Source organism: Eleutherodactylus coqui, chromosome 3 (assembly GCF_035609145.1).
Source record: "Eleutherodactylus coqui strain aEleCoq1 chromosome 3, aEleCoq1.hap1, whole genome shotgun sequence".
In the NCBI taxonomy this organism is placed as follows: Eukaryota; Metazoa; Chordata; class Amphibia; order Anura; family Eleutherodactylidae; genus Eleutherodactylus; species Eleutherodactylus coqui.
In genome coordinates, this window is record NC_089839.1 from 241,492,863 (window position 1) to 241,518,381 (window position 25,519).

At 41.6% G+C, this 25,519-nt stretch overlaps 1 protein-coding gene across 1 annotated transcript in view; it reads right to left on the reverse strand.

The window, feature by feature from the left end:
- Positions 1 to 5,898: 5,898 nt before the first annotated feature.
- Positions 5,899 to 25,519, reverse strand: part of PTPRC (protein tyrosine phosphatase receptor type C) — a 159,989-nt gene continuing 140,368 nt past the window's right edge. Inside the window, exons 23-33 of the mRNA XM_066597175.1 lie at positions 24,363 to 24,488; positions 21,265 to 21,419; positions 20,311 to 20,446; positions 20,033 to 20,182; positions 19,036 to 19,126; positions 17,343 to 17,473; positions 15,792 to 15,926; positions 15,117 to 15,242; positions 13,640 to 13,815; positions 12,732 to 12,867; positions 5,899 to 9,352 (exon numbers count right to left, since the gene is read on the reverse strand). Coding sequence (XP_066453272.1) covers positions 9,113 to 9,352; positions 12,732 to 12,867; positions 13,640 to 13,815; positions 15,117 to 15,242; positions 15,792 to 15,926; positions 17,343 to 17,473; positions 19,036 to 19,126; positions 20,033 to 20,182; positions 20,311 to 20,446; positions 21,265 to 21,419; positions 24,363 to 24,488 — 1,602 coding nt within the window. The 3' untranslated portion in view covers positions 5,899 to 9,112. The remainder of the gene's footprint in view (positions 9,353 to 12,731; positions 12,868 to 13,639; positions 13,816 to 15,116; positions 15,243 to 15,791; positions 15,927 to 17,342; positions 17,474 to 19,035; positions 19,127 to 20,032; positions 20,183 to 20,310; positions 20,447 to 21,264; positions 21,420 to 24,362; positions 24,489 to 25,519) is intronic.

A 25,519-nucleotide genomic window follows, 5' to 3' on the forward strand; every position in this document is an offset into this window, starting at 1 on the left:
TTTATCAGTAACACAGTGCGGCTTTGAATGCTGGGGGAGCCCAGGGTGCCAGTGCCAGAGTGGTTTACCTATGAGGTGCAGGGCAGCCACTGGATTAAATGGCGTCCTTAACAGGTTGTAAGCCTGCATTGTGCACTACACGTACCATGTGGCCTGATATACTATATATGCTTTTTTGTACAAGAATAGTACTGCGCAGCCACCCATCTCAATATAAGAAAGGCGTGTGAGTGGCTGTTCATCAGTACCTTGCACATGTGCTGTGGCTCCTCTACTTAGCAGTCTGGCTGTCTGCATGTTGAGGGATGTGGTGTTTATACTTGCCCTCTTGTATCAGTTTATCAGGAAGTATATGGCCACTTTCTGTTTTTGTTTTTTTTCTTTGATTATATTTCCCTTTTCTGTGATTTTATTCAAGTCCCGTTTGCAGTTCCCTTTGTTATGGTGTTCAGCGTGTATGCACGTTCCCCTATTCCAATCCTTTCCAGACGATCCTATTTACATTCGTCCTGAGCGTGGGATGTCTTACATTCAGGGCGAACGTCATGCCCTATACTTTAAAGGGGTTTTGTCATTAGAAAAAAAATCAATACTTACCTATTCCTCCCCAGTCTGTCTTCTTACCACATCTTCTACTCACTTATTTTCTCCTGGTTCATGCAGTCCCCTGGGTCACCTCACCTCCAACCGTCCGAATCCTCTTTTTCCTGTCTTGAAGCATCCATTAGCTGCAGTTAACTTCTTGCAGGGCAGTGAACGCTACGAGTGACATAGTGTTCACTGCCTAGCAGGGAATGTTGAATCCTTGGGCGCCTGTTAGAGCGCACATGCATGATATCCCACTGCTAGTGTTTCATATAGTACATGAAACACTAGTGGTGAGACACCGCACATGCGCAGTCGCGCTAAAGCAGACTGCCGAGGTTTCAGCATTCCCTGCTTGGCAGGGAATGCTACGTCACTAGTGACTGGGTACATTGACTTACATTAAAGGGGTTGTCCCGAGGCAGCAAGTGGGTCTATACACTTCTGCATGGCCATAATAATGCACTTTGTAATGTACATTGTGCATTAATTATGAGCCATACAGAAGTTATAAAAAGTTTTATACTTACCTGCTCCGTTGCTGGCGTCCTCGTCTCCATGGTGCCGACTAATTTTCACCCTCCGATGGCCAAATTAGCCGCGCTTGCGCAGTCCGGGTCTTCTCCTCTTCTCTATGGGGCTCCGTGTAGCTCCGTGTAGCTCCGCCCCGTCACGTGCCGATTCCAGCCAATCAGGAGGCTGGAATCGGCAATGGACCGCACAGAAGCCCTGCGGTCCATGAAGACAGAGGATCCCGGCGGCCATCTTCAGCAGGTGAGTATGAAGACGCCGGACCGCCGGGATTCAGGTAAGCGCTGTGCGGGTGGTTTTTTTAACCCCTGCATCGGGGTTGTCTCGCGCCGAACGGGGGGGGGGGGGGGGGGGTTTAAAAAAAAAAAAACCCGTTTCGGCGCGGGACAACCCCTTTAAGCAGAATGCCGGCAATGTATGCTTCGTTACCAGAATCAGAGGATCCAGACGGCTGGAGGTGACGTGACCCGTGGGAACTAGAGAAGCCAGGAGAAGATCGGTGAGGTGAAAATATGGTAAGAAGACTGACAGAGGAGGAATAGGCAAGTTTTTTTTTTGTTTTGTTTAATGAACGAACCCCTTTAATGGAAAATACTCTACCACAGCAAGTAGCCAGAGAGCAAGCAGTGTGACCAGCACCATTAGGACTAAGGGGCTGGTTTATATACCATACAACTGTAACGTAAGCTATAAAAAAAACTGAAACCAGAAACTATAGGCTGTGGATGTTGTTCATTGGGACTTTTCAAATGTGTTTGACATTGTGCCACATAAAAGGTTGGTATAGAAAATGAGAATGCTTGGACTGGGGAAAATATATATATATATTGGGTAGATAACTGACACAGTGATTGAAAACAGAAGGTGGTTATTATTAATGGTACATACTCAGATTGCATCAGTCACTAGAGGAGAACCACATGGGTCATTAGGACCTGATTACTAAAATGACATTATTACATTTATGGAGGCAGAAAGTGACCCAATAATTATGGAACCAATCTAAGACAACACCACATGTGGTTACTGGAGATAAATGCTGGTATCTGACTATTATTTAGAAATATGCTTGTAGGGGCCCAGAGTTAGTGGAGCCCCTCCATAATGTTATATGTTTGTCTCGTGCCATTGTCATGTCAGTGTCTTATGTGTAGTATGCATTTGGATTATGTGTATTGCACCTCTGCAGGATTGAATGGGTTAATGTCTGGGTTATGTCTGGAAAATGTATCACTTTGTGTGTCCTGGGACTACGTTTTATATATGTGTTTGCAAGGTGCAGTGCATGTGAGTCTAGTCTGAGTCTGTAAGTTAGCAAGCTAAAGAAGTCAGTGAGTGAGCCACACAGACACTGGGACGAGTCTACCCTGGATATGTCGGTGCTACCCCTAAGCACTGAGTGAGAGAGAAGGACCGCTGCATGGCTAAAGAAAGCACAAGTATCGTGAGCGTTGACCGGTAGAGAGTGAGAGAGTCGCCGGGAGCGGAATCACACTGATAACTAGGACTGTGAATTGTCAGGAATACCTCGAGAATCTACCCTTTTACACCAACATCTTGCTGTATCAGTGCCAAACTGCTTTTTTTAATTGGACTTTGCTGAAGTTACAGTAAATGGACACTACTGATCGTTTTGTCCAGAACATTTTCCCTGTGTGTGGACTACTTTATTCTCTCATCAAGATTCACCACAGAGGAACGAATGTTGATGTCACGAGTGACAAAGAAGACTACAAGTAACCTCCGGGTACTTTTTTCCTGTGACCTCCCCAAGCAGTAAGATGGTCGGGTTTCGAGCTACCCCCAGGGGAGGAGATGGTAGAGCCCTCTATCTACCCCACTATCTCCTCGGGTGTGGGCCCACTCCTCGGACGCTGCATACTATTACTGTGACGGGATCACTGAGAGGCACTATCATTGTGAGGGGGTCACTGAGAGCCACTATTACTATGAGACACTAGAGGCCCTTTTACTGTGAGCTGATACAAAAGGCACAGCTTAGCATAAAAAGGGATGTGGCATTAAAAAGGTTTTCTGTTCGTTTCCTTTTATAAAATGTGGGACTTGTAATCTCCCCCTAGCTTCTTTTTGCCAAAAGCAAGATAACAAGCACAAGAACAAAAGGAAGACAAAATAATTGGGGGCCCATCATAATTGACTGCTCTGAACTATAGCCAGCCTTATTCTGCCCTTGGTAGTGCTTGCTGTGTGATTTTTAGCACTCGAACAAGAGTACCTCCATGCATTGCTGTAAAGATCTTTTTTGCCTCTCGATAGGTATTTCTATAAACATTGTGTATTAGCAAAGGGAAAATAGATACATATATACAATATTCAGCTTGCAACTTCATCATGAGCAATACAAGGTTACCTATATTCCTAGTTTAGTTTTAAATATATAGAGTTTAGGGCTTGTTCACATCAGCACTTCTCGGTTCCATTTTCTTGCTGGGGGGGTGGGATGTTGCACGTGCATATACAAGACGCCCTGCATGTGCAAAAAATAGAGTAAAATGCAAATAGATATGTATACAAAAAAGCCTTGTACATAGCACAAATGCATTGCACTGACGCACACATCTGTGTGGAACCACTCTTAGGCCTTAGTCAGACAGGCGTTTTTTCGCGCGATTTGCGGATCGCATGACGGATGCGCATCCGCAAATCGCGTGACCGGTGCCCGAAAATCGCCCGAAAATCTGCTCCTAGCCGCGTTTCATTGGAAACGGGCCGGAGCTGTCCAGCGCATTGCATTCAATGGAGCGGCAATACAGCCCGCTCCATTGAAAGCAATGCGCTGCGGGCGAGTGTGGGATGAATTGTCGGGAAGGGCTTAAATATATAAGCCCTTCCCTGCAATTCATCCAGAAAAGTGTTAAAATAAAGAATATATATATACTTACCTGCTCCCGGCAGCCGGAGTTCCGCGCAGCCGGCCTGCAGTGGGTGTGAAGGGGGTGTGAGTCAGACCTGCCCCCTGATTGGCTCAGCGCTGAGCCAATCAGGGGACAGGTCTGACTCACACCCCCTTCACACCCACTGCAGTACGGCCGCACGGAACTCCGGCTGCCGGGAGCAGGTGAGTATGTATATATTTTTTATTTTAACACTTTTCTGGATGAATTGCAGGGAAGGGCTTATATATTTAAGCCCTTCCCGACAATTCATCCTGCGCTCGCCGGCAGCCCATTGCTTTCAATGGAGGCGGCTGTATTGCCGGCTCCATTGAATTCAATGGGCAAACATCGTTCTTCTCTGCACAGCTGTTACAGCTGTGGCAGAGAAAAATGATTTGTCTTCTATATGTTCTCAATGGGGTCGGCGCTGCTGCCGCCGGCCCCATTGAGCGCATATAGAGAAGAGAACAGGAATCGCAGATCGCAGATAGGTGCGATCTGCGATTTCTGTTTTATAATTTATCGGACAAGCGCATAAAAAGCGCTCATGTGTCCGATACCATTGCAAAGCAATGGTTTTATAAAATCGCCGGACGCATGCGCATGCGCAAATCGCGGCAAAAAACGCCCGTCTGAATAAGGCCTTATAATGTGTTTCAATATGTAAAAAGGAAACCAATACCCATCTACATTAGCTAGTTCCATTACCATACATATTACCTTAAATGTCATTGCCCGTACCTCAATGGTTCCTCAATTTTCATGCTAGTCATGTTGTTTGGTTTTCATGTGCTTGATTTATGGAGATGCAGGGCCATGCAATGTAATATAAAGTATCCACAATGTATGAAATAGAACTGATCATAGTAGCTCAAAGCAGACTCGTTTTATTATCAGACATGTTATCTGGTGACATGGTAACTCGTGCCGTGCTGGCGGGGCTTGTGCCCCGGGTGCTGGATGCTAGGAAGAGCACCAAAATAAGCCTTTCTGCCCACTACTATTTTTTAAGTCTATAACTGTTTCTGCAGACTACCTACCCGGAAAATTCACCACCATTCCAGCTCCACTGCTATGGTCTATTCCACCTGGTTTACCTGACTGCAACAATAATGTCATGTGACCACTGCAACCAATGACTGGCCTCAGCGGTTTTAATGTGTAAGAGGTTTCTTGCTTTTTCATGGCATTTCATTTCCCATTGGCTTTGTCTAATCAGGGAAAACACATTTAATTCTTTGGACGATGACATTTACACATGAATTATGCCCCTTCACATGCGTATTTTTGCGTGCCTGAGCGCTGTGCATTAGTGGAATAAACAATGCTTTTTTGCACGTGCATCAAGGTATTGTACAGTAATTTATACCTGTTCAGTTAAAAAAAAATCAGCACACAATGTAAATATACAACATTTTTAGATTTATTTTTAAAATTCCTCTTGCTTTTAGAAAATGTTATAAATCCATCTTAAATAATTAAGAATATTTTCACAGATTATTAAATATTCTCAAGTTCCTTTTTTTATTATTAAAAAACATGTAATCATACAATTTATATCACAAAGCGAATACATTTATATATTATATTATTGTAAAAAAAAACTGCATAACAAGCAAATGGCTCGAGACTCAGCAAATAACACAACTGTCCAGGTCAACGGCCCACAATGATTCTAGATTATTCTCTATTAGAGATGAGCGAGCATGCTCGATTAAGGCAATTACTCGAGCAAGCATGGGTCTTTTCGAGTAACTACATACTCTTCCAAGAAAATTCGGGGGACGGCAGGGGTTTGCAGGGGGGAGAGAGATCTCTCTCACCCGCTCCCCCCCCCCCGCCGCCCCTCGATTTTTCTTGGACGAGTATGCAGTTACTCGAAAAGACCAATGCTCGCTCGAGTAATTGCCTTAACCGAGCATGCTCGCTCATCTCTATTCTCTATCTATTCATATTTTTTGGGCTAACTGCACACTAGCGAGCACGATATGAGGCCATGAATTAAGACCCCATATCGCACTCCCCACCATGTAAATTACCAGTGGCTGCAGGGCATTTTCATGTCAAAACAGCCTGGCGTCACTTCGGGGAGGAACAAATCCTCGGCTGTCAGCTGCAGTGGAGGATCATGGATTTTCTCCCATTGTTTTCAATAGGAGACCTCATGATGCTCCGGCTAGCCCAATTGAAAGCAATGGGCGCTGAGATGTGATATCACACAGGAAGATAGAACATGCTGCGATTTGTTCCCTGCATAGCATTGCAGTGCCAGGCAGAAAAGCATCGCTCAAAAGAATGGGGTTCATATTTGTGTGAGATTTGTGCATCTCGCCACACACAAATCTAAGATGATTTTCTCGCCCGTGTGAGGGCAGCCTAAGGGCTTAAACAGATGTGCGTGATACACTGCAATTTTGCACTCAGGAAACTTCCGCCCGCAAAACGTGGAGAATAGAACTCATTGGTTTTAATGGGTTCATTTTCACTTCTTTTCTTGCGCCGTTGTTTTTGGAAATGCAAAAAAATAGGACCTGACCTATCTTTTTGCGTTTTCGCACCAAAGACCTCCATCCAAACACACACATCTTCCTGCATGGAAATGCTCTACATGCAGTGTATACCCAAGATATACCAGCACCTCACTAGGCAAATTAGCTTTTTGAATCAGTGCGGAATGATTCCCCTGCCCGAGCGAATGAGCGGTGCCTGTGCAAAAAAATGGAGCGAGTATATTAGAAGACCTGAACATGAAACTTTACGAGAATTGCCAATTGAAGGCATACTTCTTGGTCCTGGAACCGCCACTGCAATCTGCAGATAAAATGATGAATCTGGTAGAGCAAAAGAATAACGAACTGCAAGAATTGTTGCTACGGGGTCAAACTCACATTTTTCATTAACGTTGGCCTTTTTTTTTGTCTTGAATAAAGATGAAATTCTACGGTAAACCCCCAAACTCTCTTAAAATACTGAATAATGATGCAAGTCCACCCTGACAAGATGTTATAGTGGAACCTACATTTGTTCTGCCTTTTCTACATGCACATAAACTTGTCTCAGTAGATTGGAGTCATGTATAGGCGTAAATGAAAGTTTGCGTGTCATCTATAAACCATGACCAATACAAAAAGTACCAAATATGACCAAAATAATAAAAACGATATTGTTGAAATGATTGTCCCCTAGTGCAGTATATTATATATACCGTATTCATTTTTTACACTAAAGAATAAAAAAGAGGGAGAAAAGAAGGAGAAATTCATAAAATTAGAATAAATGTACCATTCAAGTGGTCCTCCTTGGGTCAAAAGTGCTTCCAAAACATTTGCTCCTTAAATGTTCCTATTTTTGACCTGATAAAAAACTTACTATCTGCGTGGTAGTCTTTTTTTGCACATTACATTATCTGCATATTAACCACAGAACCACTCCTATTCCAATGGTGCTCAATCCACTATGCCACTATACTTCTTTCTGCAGCAGTGATGGCCTGATACATGGACATGTGACCACTTCAGCCAATCAGTGTCTGCAGCAGGCCGCTGTTCAGCTTGTGATTGCCTGCAGCAGTCACATGCCCCTGTACTGGAAAAATAGTCTCTGCAGTAGCAAGTAGTGAGCGGCGGACTACTGGACAAGGTCAGAATGGCAGTGGCAGGAGATTGGTGAGGTGGATCTGAGCGCTCTTCTAAATAATATTTTTTGGGTGGACAAGCTCTTTAAAATGTTTGTATTAGATGATTTATGTAAACTATGAAAAACAAGAAAAAATATCGAAGCATATAGACCTGCATGGTAAATGGATACTTCACACAATAAGCCATAATTGTGACTCTTGAACTGCCCGAAATATTGGGTGGAATGTCAAATGTATTTACATCTAGCAATAACAAGTGAATTTGGTTTTCTTACAAATTGGAGAAAATAGACAGAAAATACCTTTTTTTTCCATTTTCATCGGTACCTAAAACAACAGTAACTATCATTATGACAATGTGCCCAGTAAAGAAATAGCTTTGTTCCCATGGGCATAGTCAAGAACTTTACAGTACCTGAAATGGACTCTCATACGATACTTTGTAATGTTCCTCTTCATGTGTTGATATCTGTGCTATCTTGTATAACCCATTTACAGAAATACAAGCTGCAAGTTAATATGTAGCATTCAAAGTTTAGCTTCAACCAAGGGTGTAACTATAGAGGATGCAAGGGATGTGGTTGCACCTACATCCAGTAGGCTTAGGGGGCTCGTAAGGCCCCTCTTCTCCATATAGGGAGCCCAGTACTATGAGCAGATTTTGCAATGGGACACAGAAGCGTCAAGTTACACCTCTTGCTTGAACCATTTACAATTAAAGTCCTGCTATAGAATGGGATTCAACATTGTATCGCCTCTTTAAACAGGTATGTACAAAGTTTCCTTAACTATGTAGACTTGTATTTTCATTTTACCTGACTATGGACATGGCGAGGTTCTGATCTATTATAGACTATGGAAGATGTATATTGCTAATAATAAAAGAATGTATCGTAAGACTCACACTATTCCTTATTAAATCCTTGAGTTTAGAAAATGATTAAATAAGAATACACCTAGAGCAGAAATATAAGCGACTTAGCCAATAACTACGACTTGCACGGTTTAAGCTTTTGGCGGCTTGGAATGTATGTTTAGCTTTCGCTGCTATTATTGATTATCCAAACATTTGTACATTTGAAGAATACTATAATGCAGATGGAGACATGATGTGTCAGCTCTGCATTTGGAAAGCATCTGGAGAGCAGCAGGCTGTCTATACTTCATATAGAATATGCTGCAATACATGGGGAGAAAGAATTTCAATAGCTTGTTACTGGAACCAATCTTGGGCGCACAAGGTACTGTGTGCTGGGAATTATTAGATCTTTTGTCGTAAACTCTGAAATGCTTTGCCTTATTAACAGCAATTCCTAGCAACCGTGCACTTAAATTATACATTACACGTTGGCTTAGGTGTATACGGTAAAGTACCAGTTTTGTTCATGAGATAGAAGCTCAATAAACCCAAAGGGCCCAAAAGGCATAAATGCATCCACTATCCTATATAAGCACTTGCTTGTCATTCATCTATTCTCAGCGATACATCAGTGAACATTGCTGCATTGGGTCCATTGGAGATGGTTTCATCCTCTTTAGGAAAGATGTCCTCTGTTAAGCTGGTAGTAAATGCCTGGTTTTCTACAGGGGTTTTGTTCTGCATTTCATCGTGTTTGTCTTCCTGATGAATGGTTATCTTGACTTGGCCATTTTGGGCAGGTACAGTGCTGCCCAAGGTGTCATAAAGAAACTCATATTGCTCCTGAAATGATATTAAAAAAGATACAGTTTAGCATTTAAGATTCCAATACATTTATTTGCTATTTAACCCTTTGCAATCCAATTTTAGATTCAGGGTTTTCCTATGGGGCTTTCTCTTTCTGCCATTATACATTGGCGCCATCTGCTGGCTAGAGCCAATACTGCAGTATGGGACATGCAGGAGAGGCCCCCGACAACAGAGCAACTGGCCATATACAGCAAGAATACCCTGCCAGACGTCTGACATCAGAGCTACAGAGGCTTCAATCAGAATGTTGGAAGACATCAGACAGTGGATTGGAAAAGGTTAATTGCCATAATATTCTGGAAAGCTGTATAAGGGAGGTTTCATATTTGGGTCGGAATGATTTGAGCAAGCCTACATCCACAGCAGATCGGTAGTTAGTTCTTCAAGATGTTTGGAAGAACCTCCCTGCCGGGTTCCTTTAAAAAACTGTGTGCAAGTGTAATGAGAAGAATTCATGCTGTTTTAGAGGCAAAGGGCGGTCACACCAAATATTGATTTAATGTAGATCTCTCGCTTGTTCAGTCACTTTGCATTTTGTTAATTGTAACAAAAAAGTATTAGCACTCTTATCTTTGAAAGCATTCTTATGTTGCAGCCTTTTTCCATACCTGCCTAAAATGTTTACACAGTACTGTACATTTATGGAGAGCCATGGTATTGCACTCATGGGTATTTCATAAGAGGCTATTCAACCTATTAGTAGTTCCTGCTTTCTGCAGCGGGGCTGAATACCTGTAGAAAACCCATGCAAGTAAATAGAGGACTTCCACATCTAAACTTAAAGATTTTCCTGCTTTGATTTAACCCTTTCCAATTCAATTTGCACCCTCATTTTTCTAGGGGGTCTTACTCTTTTTCTGCTGTTATACAATAGCGCTATATGCTGGCTAAAAGCAGGTGACACATTGGATAGGCTCCGACAGCAGAGAGGCTGGCAATATTCAGCAAGAGAACCCTGACAGATGTCTACCAACATTGGAGCTGGCGGAGGGAGCCGGGAGGGAGCCGGGGGAGAGTGAGAGCAGCAGCCTTGAGCGAGCACGCTTGCTCATCTCTATTTGTAGCCTGTTACCATAGTGGCATAATAGGACTGAATAGACAAAATCGTAGCAGATTTTTTAATCAAGACTATTTGCCAATTTGCTTATTTTTTTGAAAGAATAACCTTTTTTTTAATTAACTTTACTCATTTTGAGTATCATGTTAAATGTATTTTATCCAGTTATATGCGATTTAACGTAAACAGTAACAAGGGCCAGTTATTAATGGCCACCAATTCTCAAATCTGCTCTCAGACCACATAGAATCCACAGATCCTCCTGTATCAGCAAATATCTCTTGTAGCTGCAAATAAAATTTGCAGAAGGTTGAAAAAGAATTTGGTACCATTCTTCCCTGCAAATGTGTTTCAGTTTAGCAATATTTCTGGGATGCCTTGCGTACACAGTCCTCTACAGGTCATGCCACAGGATCTCCATAGTCCAACTTGGCCATAGAAAAACACAAGTCTTTCGTTGATGCATTTGTGTACTTTGGGTTATTATCTTGTTGCATCGCCCAACGTTTCTGCAGCTCGAGGTCATGGACATTCTCTTGTAAATGTTTTGATAAACCTTAGAATTTATTTTTTTCCTCAGTGATAGTGAGACCTCCAGGACCTAAAGCAGCAGAGCAGCCTCAAGCCATGATGCTCTCTGCCCCTTGCTTCACAGCTGGGATGAGGTTTTGGTGTTGGCGTGCGGGGTACTTTTTCCTACAAACGTAGTCATGTATGTTCTAATTTTGTCTCATCTCTGTACATAACATTTTCCCAGAAGTATTGTACAACATCCATGTGTTCTTGGGCAAACTTGAGATGAGGTGCAATGCTTTTTCTCTTTGGACAGCAATGGCTTCCTTCCATTCCAATTCAGTGTTATCCTAACAGTGGATAGATTAACAGAGGTTTTGCAGTCTGTAGATTCTTCTGTAGGCCTTTTGATGTCACCCTCGGGTTCTTTCTTATTTTTTTCAGGATTGTCCATTATGCTGATAGAATGATCTTAATAGGACACCAATGACTCAGGAGAGTAACAGTCCTAAATTTTCTCCATCTGTACAGAATTTATCTAACCATGGATTGATGTGCACTCAGGTCTTTAGCAATGCTTTTGTAGCCTTTTCATGTATCTCTACAATATGTCTTTTGAGGTCCTCTAAAAATTGTTTGCATCCAGGCATGGTACACACAATCTTTCTTGGATAGGACACATATGCAACTGCCGGTTCCTATGTTAAAAAACGCCACGCAACGCAACGCAAAACGCCAGTGGGTGGGAGTACATTCAATTCTAATTGCTCTTGAGAAAAAACGCAAAACGCAGAGAAGCGCAAATCGCCAGTGGGTGGGCGCCCTAACATTTCAGAAGTTTTGACTGGTAGGGATCCGGATTCTGAGACTCCCACTAATTGCTAAACTGAATTGGCAGAACTGCTAAGCTGAGTGCTGTTCCTCTTCAGCTGTTATCCTCCAGTAGTATGCGGACTCCATATACTTTTTATGAAACCCCTACACTGCAAGCAAAGCCAGCAAATTGGGCACCATGCTCAGGTAAGCACTTCTGTCAGTTTGTATTAGCAATCAGTGGGGGTCTGAACACCTGGACCCCCACTAATCAAAACTTGTGACATTTCTCTATCGCATGTCAGAGGTTTTTAAAGTTCTTTGCTACCCATTAACCCCTTCAGTGGCAGGTTTTTTGTTACCGTGTCATGCCTCACAGGGCAGGTTTTTTAAATGAGTGAACAATGCAAATGAATCTCGTAAGTATTTATTAAGGAATGTAACAATCACATTGGGAAATCTCCGGGGCTTGCTGTGCTGAATATGCAGTAAAAATACTAGAAGATCTCAGATGACAGCTCAGTGCTCTGCACATTTCAGCACTAGAGCTGTCCACGGAAATCTTACAGGGTTTAACTGCATGGTCAGTGCAGCAAGCCCTGGAGATTTTCTGGGCATGCCACTAAAGGGTTAATCGCTAAACACCTGTGAAACCAACACTTCCACTCTCATCTCCTTAACTGAAACACTTGCTAATTAGCTCTTAGATACCTCAATAGCACAAAGAGTCACCTACATTTTCTCCCTGTACTGTGGATATTTGCTCAATAAAAGACATGAATGTTACAACTGTTTGTATGTTACAGATTTAATTTTGACTTAGACTACATTACATTTGTAGTCAATGCAGAAATCCTAACTAATCTTGTAACTGGCAATAAAATTATCATTCCCCTCCATTGGAAAACAGATTGCAAATCCATCCACTATGTCCTACACAGAAGATCACTGCTGTCATCATATACTTACAAAAGAAGACACCATTCCTGAACGCTGGCGACGTAAATGTTTCACAGTCTGGAAGACATCAATGACTTCTTCAACCTTAGCACTTTCTAGGAGATTCCAGAGGGCACAGAATGTCCCAGTTCGCTGAGATCCATTGCTTTGAAGAAAAACATAGAAAAGTTTGCTTTCAACATAGCGCTTTGTAAATACATGTATAAAATGTGAGCACACACAAGACTGATGGATGACAAAAATGATATGCTGCATGGAAGCAGAACAAACTATATGTGCAATTGCCCTTAAAGGGAAAAATTTTACTCCATAACCCAAGTGGCAATCTAATTGGATCAACATTAAAAGGAGGATTCCAGAGGAGGTGATATCATGTTATTCTTCAAGCTATCAATTGTTTTTCCTCAGACCAGTTGCTGAAGTGGCTATTCCACAGATTCACAGCTCTTATATATTACTTGTCGTCTCCGGAGATTGAAACTTTTTTTTCCATAGACAGTGGAAGTGACCCTTGTCTTTTTAGGGGACTTTACATGGAACGACATTTCGCCATATTTTTGGTTTGGCCCATGTCTATATTTATATAGATTTATCATTTACGTATGTATGACTCATTGATTGAAGTCTACCAGTAGGACTCCAAGCAACCACTTAATTTAAGTAGTATCAGAACTCAGCAGATGCATGGTTGTCCATTCATAGTTTACAGGCCAAATTAATGCTCTTGATCACAGATGATAAAAACCAATGGAGCATGGTCTTTCCTGTGAAGGTCAATGTAGAATATAGCAATATATCATAAATGTACATTGTCAGTAACCCCCTTCAAGTTTTTAATTATTGCACTTTTCTAACAATTTAATGAAACATGTAGAGTATAACAATAGCACCTGCCATATTTGAGGACTTGAAATTACCTGCAATGGACAAGAAGAGGAACTGATTTGTCGTGCTTGCCCTGCTCCTCCAATCTCTTGCATGGGAAATCTTTCCTGATCTTCTCAATCATTTGGAGCAACCCCTTAGTTTCTTTGGGCAGAACATCCTCCCATTGGTTATAATGGAACTGGGTGACCTTTCTGATATCTTTCCTCTAAAGAAAAGATGTTATACCTATGTTATTAACATTCGATCCATAATAAATATGTATAGTAACACATTTAAAAAAACATTTTTATCTCATTTAGGGCTCATTCACATCTGCACTAAGGAGTTTAATCTTCCTATTCCATTAAAGGAGCAGGAAAATGGCATCCACAGGCCGAATGCATACATTTTATGATGGAACCAAAGAGCACCGAATGGACAGCACTGATTAGAAATGGGTATATTCCTTTTCTGTCCGGCAGTTTACAGAACGAGACAGCACTGCATACACATTTACAATGTATCAGCAAGCTTACATTAATAATATTCAAAAATTTCCGATAGACATACAGGGAAGTTTAATTCTGGCTTTATATAATTTTAATTGGTAGTTTCTCGTACTCTGAAAGTAGCCTTCGATAGGCATCAATCAAACGCTCATTTGACCCAAAGCTACTCCTCCGGGTCTCTACCCTACACATGCATTCTTGACTTGGCCAAACATGCATGTGTTCCCAATAGAAATATGGGAATAAGCCACTGGCAGATCCAACACTGCCCACACTTCTTTTTCCTCAGGGCTCTGCCATCAAGGAAAGTCAGGACACTCCCATACACTTTACATGGTTGACTCGTCCCGTCAAAATCAGCAGGCTTTACTGATGTTGATCTGATATGTATAGCAACCTTTAAAATGTAGAAGTATTCTATTTTTTGGGATGGTTGTTATACCACTGTAGGATAAATACATTTCAAAAATGGAAAAAAAGGGCAAAAATATTTATTTAAAGAAACAGCCAAGAACCGCAGGCCTTCGCTATTTCTGTAACTCCTATAGAAGTCAGTGGGAGTTACGGAAACAGTACATGTTACTGTGCTACATTGTTTCTATAACTTCCATCAATTTCCAGAGGAGTTATGGAAACATAATGGAACCTACTCAGCTATTTCCGTAACCTCAACCACCATTGGCCCCCTTGTACAGCTAGCATGAGGACAGTGGGAGCCAGAATAGAAATCGGTCAATGTCCAACCTCTGGTTTTCATGTTAGATCTTATGGATATACCCTATAAGGTTTTTAATCTTCACCTTCACCTTCACCCTTACCTTTGTTGTCACTCAAACAAAGGTGAAGATTAAAAACCTTATGGAATACCCTATAAGGTTTTTAATCTTCACCTTTGTTTGAGTGACAGCAAAGAAACGCCATAAGCCCTTTTGAGTCAGAATATACCCAAAATATCACTAGAATGTACAAAATATATCAGCATCCAATAATAACAGCCAACTAATCTAAATGGTCTTACCTTAGTATGCCTGATCTCAAAAGAGCGTTCAGTGTAGCTATCACTTGCGTTTTCATCATTTACCTCAACCTCAAGATCATCATATGTCTTACTCTTCTCTTTCCAATATGGTGCACATTCCTCTTCCTGTATAAACACAGGTGACAGCTCTTTATTCCCATACGGTATTTATGCTTCATGCATTTTCCATAATTTATGTATTTAGCATGACAAAAATACTACTAAAAAGCTATTGGAGTAATTACCAGAATGTTCTTTGTTAGAAGATCACCATTAAAGCAATGATATTATAGCTGCTGCATACATGTGTCGCCAGTGCATGATGACTTCATTGTGGTGCATCTTATATAAGGAGTGCATCTTTATATTTCATTCACTAATTCCACAGTAACTCTAAACACTGGCGTAACTATAGGGGATGCGGTTGCACCTTGGCCCAGGAGCCTTAGGGGGCCCATAAGGCCTCTCTTCTCCATATAGGGAGCCCAGTACTATGAATAAAGCATTATAGTTGGGGGCCCTGTTACAGGTTTTGCATTGGGGCCCAGAAGCTTCAAGTTACCCCTCTGCGTTAAGGGATTAAGAGAAGTTGGGGGGCCCCAAGATAAACTTTTGCACCCGGGCCCATGAGCCCTTAGCTACACCCCTGAGTCCCTAAATATATATAATACTCACAATCTTTTCTTGACTTGGTCCAGAAATCGTCACAATAGCTTTTATTTTCCTCTGGTAGATCATTTGCCAAAATTCAGGCATTGTACTTTTTAGAGGTGCTTGGGTTGCTATAATTGAGCGTGTTCCCCAATATCCCTGAAAAGGAAGAATTAGTTTATTTGATTTGTACAAACATATTTAAACATAATAGATTTTTCCGTAATTTTAGAGCTTTACATGATTTTGTGGTTGAGCATGGAAAATATCAGAGATCCATATTCCCTAGGTCCTGAAAGTTAGTTAATAAGGTATGTCATGGTCTTGTCATGGTCTTATATGACATCCACGGCATTCATATGGCAGTAAACTGAGTCAAACATCTCTACTTGTCTTTTGTCATTCACAGATTTGCAGTCAACGTGGGCTCTCGGCAGGAGCTTCAGTGTCTTGGGAAAATTCTTCGGGCACCTATATGTCCTAATAACCCTTTACTCATAGGGAGACTTGCGCCATTGAATGACTCCACCCTTCACTTTCCCTTTGGAAAGGTGCTAGGAATGGTGAGCAACAATGGTGAGTTGTCAAGAGATGAAGGTGCAAGCACACCAGACCATCACCAATACACGGGCACCTACTCTGCCAATTATAGTTTTGCACATTACAGCAAATAATAATAATTACTATAGGGTAGACACTTAAAACATTTTTTGGACTGAGGGTTATCACGGTGTCCATTATTTTGACCATCATAGTTATAGTATATGAAAGTAATGTCTCACTCACATCACAGAGCGAAGACTAAGGCAGAGAGTAGCTTTACTCACACAAGAGCGTCGAATTTCAATGCTTCAAAACTGGACCAATTTTTTTGCATGTGTATGTCCGTATGACATCTGTATGCATTGCATGTGTTCATTTTCTATGTCTATGCATGATCCATGTGTCTTGCATTTTTTTCTCACATGCATAAAAAAACTAGAGAAGGCCCAGTTTTTTCTAGAATTGCTTAAAAATGTGTCCTCTGCGTGTGCCTGTTTTTTTCACCCATTGATTTGATTGGGTGCCTGTCATCCAAAAAGTTGGAAAAGGATGGGACATGCTGCGATTTTTTTAACAGTAGGTGTTTAACAACCTATAAATGCTGGCATGAGCTGAACGATGAATGATAATTCATTCGTCATTCAGTTTCTGCAGGCATAAAAATCAGACAGCAATCAGCCTGTGTAAACAGGCAGTTGTTCATCTATCTATGACTGCCTGTTTCCTATGAATGGAGGCAGGCGGCTGGAGGTCTCCACGACCGTCTCCGTCTCCATTCACTAGCAATGATCGCTGCAATGGCTGTCGGGCGCTTCTGCACCAGACAGTCTTCCCGTGTAAAAGGGCCTTAAAGTCATCTGTGACATAAATAGTACTTACAACTTACCCTCATACAAATGCCCTGCGCTCAGCAGATAAAGGCATTCGTATGGAGCAATGCTTACTTATTGGCTGTTTTGCCAGTATCACCAGTATATTGCTGATCATTCAGGTATATTGGAGTAACACAAATCTGAATACAAGACAACATACTATCATGTAGGATGCATTGATGTAGACGGATTCCTCAGAGTCACTGTCCTCATCTGAAGACATCTCCGAGTCCTCGGTATGTTCTCTTTCTGGCTCATCATTCACCTTGACATGGACGCGGTTAAATTCATCTGGAAATTAAAAAATATATTACCTTTATGTAGTCAAGTAAAAGCCTAGATTTTTTCAGTATTGTTTAATTATTTTAAGTATATTGTTTAATGATTTGCCTTACAAACCCAAACATCCAGTTTTGCTGATTCTCAGTGTAATGAATTACTTCCCAGCCACCCGGGCAACGTGTGACTACAGAGCCACCAAGTGCAGACTAATGGCATCCATGTGTGTGGTAGGTCTGATGAACATGGAGCCTTTATAACAACATACATGAGACTTAGGGCTTCTTCATATAAGCGTGTTTCACAATATACTCGCACCTGCGCAATTTCTTTGTGCAGAGAACAAGTGTTTTTTTGTGTGCGCATGGGCACAAACTGTGTGTACATGCTCAGGCATCGCTTATTCACACAGGCGGGGGAATCACCTCACCACTTATTTAAATAACTAATTATCCTAACGAAGTGTTGATTAACGTGGGTATGCACAGCGTGTGGTGCATACTCACATGTGCAGATGATTGTGCGCCTTCAAATGGACTTTTATATGGCTCTTTGGTGCGCAAAAACGCACAAAATAGATCAGGTTCTAGTTTTTTCGCAGGCGCAAAAAAAGTGAGAATGCACCAACGGGTTTTATACTACATGGTTTGTGGGTGACGTTCTCTTGCGCACAAAAAAAAGCAAAAACACACCAAACTAAAGGGGCCCTTAGGGTGGCGCCACATGCGCTTGCGCAAATACGCTCGCTGCAGTCAACATATTTGCGCATGAATGAGGTTTGGAAAGGGCTACAATCAGGGATTTGCGCATCTGTCTGTGCATATTATTGTGATTTTTGCGCATGCAGGGCCATTTCACATCCGCACGTGACACACCCATTTCGTGGAATTTAATGGCTATTTAAGCCTAATAAGGGCCAGCTGTGTTCTTTTTGCATTTTGAGCAGTTGCACATCCTTCCTCTTACGTATTTGCGCACCTGCCATAGATTTCTATGGCAGTTTCACTACGCAAAATGCAGAAAAATAGAGCAGGACCTATTTTTTTTACCCGTGCACAAAATGTGCACGCAAAACATGCTTGTTAGAATGCGTGTTTAGCAAAACGTGCACAAACTGCTCATGTGACACTCCAAAGTTCAGAGCCCCGGGCACTATCGTTGGCTCTGTACACCTCTGTATTACAGAGGTATTCTGCCCTGGAAGCGATACTAACGGAGCATGCCGCTACTCTGATTCCATATGGAGGCATACATAGGTTTACTGCAATGCTGCCAGGAGATAATACCTCTATCCATACAGGGTCTCTGTGACCGGACATAGAGGCTGTGGGGAGCCGTACTAGGAAGACTTTGTGCACTTCTATACAGGCTTTCTGCACAGTTCTGCAATGTGTATGAGCCCTTCATCTGGGACTCAACATAATATGCAATTTAGTATCTGGGTATGCTATGTATATATGCAAGTTTACAATATTTATAAATCTTGTCTATCTTATAAGTAATAGCATAACATATATGACATGTGGACTTGTATATGTAGACGTGTCTGTATAAAATTACATATGATCTCTTACATGGAAACACTGAGGAGCTGCGGTTCTTGGCTTTGTTATCCGCTTGGTTTCCTGCCGTCTGTGGCCTCCAGTTTTTATATGAAGGTAATCTCTAAAAATGTAATTTCATAATTATTTTTTCATCAAGTTTTTAAGAAAGCTTATCATGTGACACAACTCATGGTGGTTTCATAAGATGTAAGGTTCGGTTCACACTAGAACACATTAGCATCCGTTCCATTGTTTTTTTTACAGAAGATCATAAAGAGATATTTCCATTGAAAACAATTGAATTTTTTTTTGATGGCAAATGGCATCCTTGGGCATTAGTCAGCCTGTTCCATAAAAAATGTTTTGTTTTTTTTCAATCACAGAATATTGTTGTTTTCCATCTGCATTTTTACCTTGGTATGCATTGGTATAGGCAGTGTGTGCAATGCTGTCCATATGCAATGCATACACAAATGCATCCCTGCTCTGAAATAGGAAGCATTAAATGGTGCCAACTGATGTAAATGGGCTCTCCATCAACTGCATGGGTTCATAGAGTCCTCCAGAGAGAGACACACTCTGTAGCTATCCTGTTTTGTTTTGATGGAGGTCCTGAATAAAGAACCCTTCCTCTGTTAACTGAAAATGCCGTAATAGGACACAGCTAAACCCCAAAACATGACAAAAACTACATCTTGCAATGCAAAAAAAAAGGCCTTGTATGACCAAATCAACAGGAAAATATAAATGTTATCACTATTTCAAAAGTGGAGATGAAAATCCCCCCCAAATTGTCTCATCCTTAAGTCCAGACTAGGCCGCGTCACTAAGGGCTTTAGAGACCCAATGATGCAACAGAATGTTTCGGCAGACCACGGCCAGCAGCCAAGAAGAGCAGTAGGTATGGGGGCCCAAGCTGAACTTTTTGCACCCGGGTCCATGGGCCATGAGCTATGCCCCTGATAGGATATTTCAAAATGAGTTTTCTTGACCAGACAACCACTTTAAGCTTTTCCTTTCTCCTTACCTGAAATTCACAGCTCAGCTGAGACGGTTCGGAGGGAAGGTCATTTTTCTTCATGTTGTTGAGAAAATGTGGCAACTCAGTTATACTGATTTCTGTCTCGCCAAACTGATTGTATTCCACCAAAGACTTGTGTATAAAGATGTACTGGGACTGAATGTAAACCAAAAGCATATTATATAAGCATTTACTGTAAAACATGTATGATGGCAAATTGTAATGGAATATTCTAAAACACATTGATTAAATAAAAGCAGCATCACGTTTGCTTCTACATTCACCTCCACTTGAACCATCAAGCAGCGTTGGCGTCTCAACTGCACCACATAGCCATATACATCCACCCTGTTCTCTGCCTCCAGACCTTCCAACATGGCATCAATGCTTATATATGTTCCTGTACGCCCAACACCAGCACTGAAAACAAAAGGTTTTAGATGTCACATCGTAAATATTCATGATAGATTTAGCAATTTATAGCAAAAAAATAAGATAGTTGCTTTTTTGGTGTTTAAAATTTATTATTTGAAGTTACTACACATATTAAGGCTCAGCAAAGCTTGAAAGTTATACAGAGTTGTTAAAGTAATCACTTAATTTAGGTAATGCTCAAGGGGTATCGTAGCCTCATCAATCAGTTATGCATAATTATTATTCGGTGCATCAGAGAAGAAAACAATGAGAAACACTCAAGCTGTTCAGTTTTATAGTTCCAATACAAGAGGTTATATAGTGTGGCATCTCCCACAAAGTAAACAATTCAAAGTCTACAGCATGTGTAATACTTCTCTCTTAGTAAAACATCACAAAGGTTAATTATGACAAAGCTGCATGCCCAGCGTCTGAGACCCTGTTAGTAAAACTTAATCTACAATGCTTATCTTTGCACACGAACTTCTTGCTATGCACATGGCACAAAAACTATGCACACGACCCTACTGGATAAAATATGGTTCAATACTTTCACAGAGTCATAATATGTCAAGTCCTCTGCAGCTCCACTGTGTGTATGAGGAATCATAGAAAACGTGTGATTTGTGTATTTCTATGTAATTCTTTTCTTTCCAATAGGGTCATTTATGTTTATATACCGAGGCTGAAACCCATAACTAAATAATGATGCTACCTACAATGTTATTCAGATTGGGTAATTGTGTCTGTACTAAAAACATCAGCAGCATTAAACTCTTCAGGTTCTACTACTTTGCCTAGAAGGTAAAAAGAACCAGAATTACCTGCAATGAACAATTATTGGACCACTGAAGAAATTGCTTAAAGCATTGACCCTCCGACGTAATTTCAGCAAGAGATTGGGATCATCTGGTACACCATGATCTGGCCAGACAGTGAACTGGATGTGAGTGATGTCACGCTCTGATTTTTCACGCCGCTATATCATGGATGAAAAGCATTTGTAATCATCATTGGCATATGTGACCTATCTATATATTGGTAAGTATACATATGATAATAAATTACATCATCAAATTGTTATTGCTTGAAATCAGATACATGTGAGAAGTACAGTATGGTAAGAAAGAAGACAGCTGGAATATCAGAATTTGTGGTTATTTACTGTATAATTTCCAAATGTATGTCATGTTACATATCTGAAATGTCAGGGGAAGGTTGGCCGTCCACATGAGATTGTAAGCAGACCCCATCAAAATCTTTATGGTTGTGTCAAAAATCTCATGACTAGTTCTAGGAGGTATAAAAACTTAACTTGGTGAAACCAAAGAACCAATGGAATTTATGTAAGGGGAAACTGTTATGGTATCTATGGGTTGGGGTTTCTTTGAGAGGGAGCGAATATGGAGGAGCTGTCTCAGGTACTGGCAGAGAAAAGAGATTTGGAGAGTAAGAGGGGCAGGATTAGGAGCTTCTCTAGCATAGCAACATGGCTGTGATTGGTCCTACGGACCTGAACTCTTCCCCTGGAGTAAAAAGAGCTCAGAGAAAGAACCTGCTGTTTATATTGGCACTTGGTCAGTCAAGGCAGCTCCTCTAACTGTCTACAGCAGGGGTGCACAACTTTTTCTAGTTTGAGGACCACATTGCCATATTGAACCACTTCCAATGGCCATGATGGGTATTCCCATCTGAGACATTTTTAGTATATCCTAAGTTAATGCAATAATAAATTGAGGTAAGCTCCACTTCCAGGACTTTCTTTCATGTTATGCACACCTTGGCTAGAGATAAAAGACTTTTATAACCACTTGCATGGAATGGACTGTGCCCCCGTCTAATCAGAAGAGGATTTATACCTGTTCCTACAGGAGAGAGACTCTGCACCCACTCTTAAGGGGAAGAAATGATACACCCGGTTAATACAGAAAGAGACTCAACAGCTTAAACACCTGTTCCCGCAGTAAGAAACATTTTCCCAGTTCACCGTTGTGTTATGAATAAAGACGTTGTTGTTAGTGCAAGAGTGGCTTCAAAAGAATCCATGACTAAGCCCTGTACTCTGCAGGCGGTACTTCGCAGGAGAGCCCATTTTAAGACCCAACCACTTACAGAGCCAGTGTGGCCAGATCCAGGGAATGAAGGCTTGGTCTCCTCTAGTCAGAAGGATGTTTGGGGTAATCTTCTGGAGGTTGATTCCTTTTAGCTTTGGAATCTCCAGCCTGATACGCCTGGCCCTCCGGCACCCTACATTTTTACCGTAGAGGCAGCCCTTGCGAGAAGAAGCTAAGCCAAGGTTGTCTGAATCCCATATTTTAATAGGTACTGCAGGTATTCTACCTTGACACTCCCTACATGTTTGGCTTCAGTGACAGGAGAAAGTAATGCAAGGATCATGGAAAGGAGAAGGGAGGTGGGAACAAGCACAGAGTCCTCCTTTTAAAGGTGATTAGCAGGGTGGTAGAGTTAACCTGTGCCAGAATAGCGGACCATTTTAATTTTTTCAAATGGACTTCCTCATTTTTATGTATTCTCCTGAAGAGAATCACTCTGGCATCTCAATCCTGTCATTTACCCCATGAGTCCCAAACTCCAGTCCTCAGGGACCACCAACAGGTCATGTTTTCAGGATATCCTATAGTAAGAACACCTGTGGCAATGTCTGAGGCACTGACAATAATTACATCACCCATGTAACACTGAGGAAATCCTGAAAACTCCATCCCTGAGGACTGGAGTTGGGGAACCCTGATTTACCCCAGAACTCATAACATCATGCTTCACCTACAACATTTTGTCCCCCATAAAACATAGATGCATGGGTATTCTGGTAAAAAACATGGAAGCCCACTGCAGAGGTGGCCACAGGACAGAAACCATGGGAGGGGAAGGAGACCCTCTTCTACAAGGTGGCCACAGAACTTTATGGCTGTATGTAATCCTGTAGTGCAGTTGTCCCCAAAATGTTGGTTGCATTCCCCTGAGGGTTGTGTAAAGAGCTGTGAGGGTCATGAGAGGATTAACAAAATAAAACCAAAAACATACATTTGAGGAAATGATGTGTCATTGCGCTTTGATGAATATTTATAGTTGAATTACTTTCAGAAGACTCCGGTGCCATCTAGCTACGAACAGCATACACTCTATGCTGAAAAGTACAGAACATAACGGCAAATAAATTGGGTTACTCATTAACCAGTATTGGCTAATTATATGACATACGGCCTAGGTAAATATTTCAACCACCAGTAGCCCAATATGTCTACCTTTATTTTCTGGACATTGCAGCATGTTTGGGACTGCGCATTATTTGTAGCTAGATGGCACTGGAGTCTTCTGGAGACAATCCAGCTATATATAAGCCATGACACATCATTTCTAGTCTGTGTGCCATACGGTTGAGCAACGTATGCAATAAACATATCAAACAACTAGTACGAGCGATAAGCATGTTGTTAAAGATGGATACCTTATTAAAAACCTTGTTTGGAGTATTTAGTTGCATTGTTTCTCTGGTCCTTCTTTGGATGTGATCCACTGGTCTTGTTTACATGTATCATTGTTTCGATTTTACCGGGAATTTTATTTTCCTAATGCGGTGAAGAACAGCAGCGGAGGGTCGCAATATAAAGTCTCACCTAAAAGTGAATCACGCCTTCCAAACGTTTGGGAACCCCTGCCCTAGTGTATGCCCCCACATATTAGGAGACTGTAACCATTAAGTGTATGAACACGTGTAAATATGTGTGATGAAGCCACCAAATTTTGTTGACCAGAGAACTGAGTAAGGTTTTACGTTTTGCTTGAAATTGGGCTCTATGTCCACCTGCCATTATTTCTGTGCCATCCCATCACCTGCACGTTAAATCTCCATGAATGCTGTTCAAGTGTGAGCAGAAGAAGATAAAGTATTGTAACTTACATTAGTGACGTGCAGTTTGCGAGTGATGTAATCAGGAAAGAACTTCTCATGCGTGAGCTTGACAGTGATGTCACCATATTGCCCTGTTTCATCTTCAGTTAATGGCCAGTAGTGAGCACACTTGTTCTGAAAGTCACAATAAGCCTTATATGACCATCAGCCCATTTACAATATTATAGTATGGGGTGCAGATTATTCTTCTAGATAAAAATACATCTTACAAAATGCATAAGGGCACTTTCACACCTGCGCTGGGGATTCTGATTTCCTGCTCCATTCGGGGAGCAGAAAAGGGCAATCCCTGTGGCCCAATGGTTCTGTCTGGGGACGGAACCGAACAGTGCCATTCAGACTACATTGACTACCATGTTTCCCCGAAAATGAGACCCGGTCTATGTTAATTTTTGCCCCAAAAGAGGCACGGGATCTTATTTTCGGGGGTCCCTTATACTCACCTAGCAGTTGCCATCCAGGTCACTCCCGCTGGCCTCTGGCACTTCGGGCAGGCTTTCGTGTAGTCCTCAATGCTGACAGAGCATCTCTTGCTGGTGAAATGGCTTGAATACCCCACCTCCAGGAAGTGATTGCTCTGATTGGTTCATGAGTGCCACCTCAGTCAATTAAAACCGGCATTCAATGAACCAAATCACAACCGTTCAATGATGTCATTCAATGAATGGCTGTGATTGGTTCATTGAGCGCTGCAGTGATTGTCTGAGCCAAGGAGCTCGAGAACCAATCAGAACCAGCGCTTCCTGGAGGCGGGATTTTTGAACCCCCTCACTAGGAAGCACTGGCTGAAGAGTGCAGACAAGTGTGCCAGAGCTTCGGGAGGAGAAGTGCGGTGGAGCGGACAGTGCCTGTTAAGTGATGCATTGTTTTATTTATTTATTTTTTTTAAATGCAGCTAGGGCTTATTTTAGGGACAAACAGTAGGATTTCCTAATGTCAAAGTTGCATCGCATGAAAACCGTCCTTTCGTACAATGCAACAGAAAGGAAGGCTCCATAGGGAAACATGGGTTACAAAACATCACAAATCGCGGCTGCACAGAGCATGCCATGATTTTTTTTCTTGCAATGTAGCAGCCTACAAAACATCACTAATGTGAAGGAACCCATCGGAAAGCATGGGCTTCACATACAAGCGATTCGTAG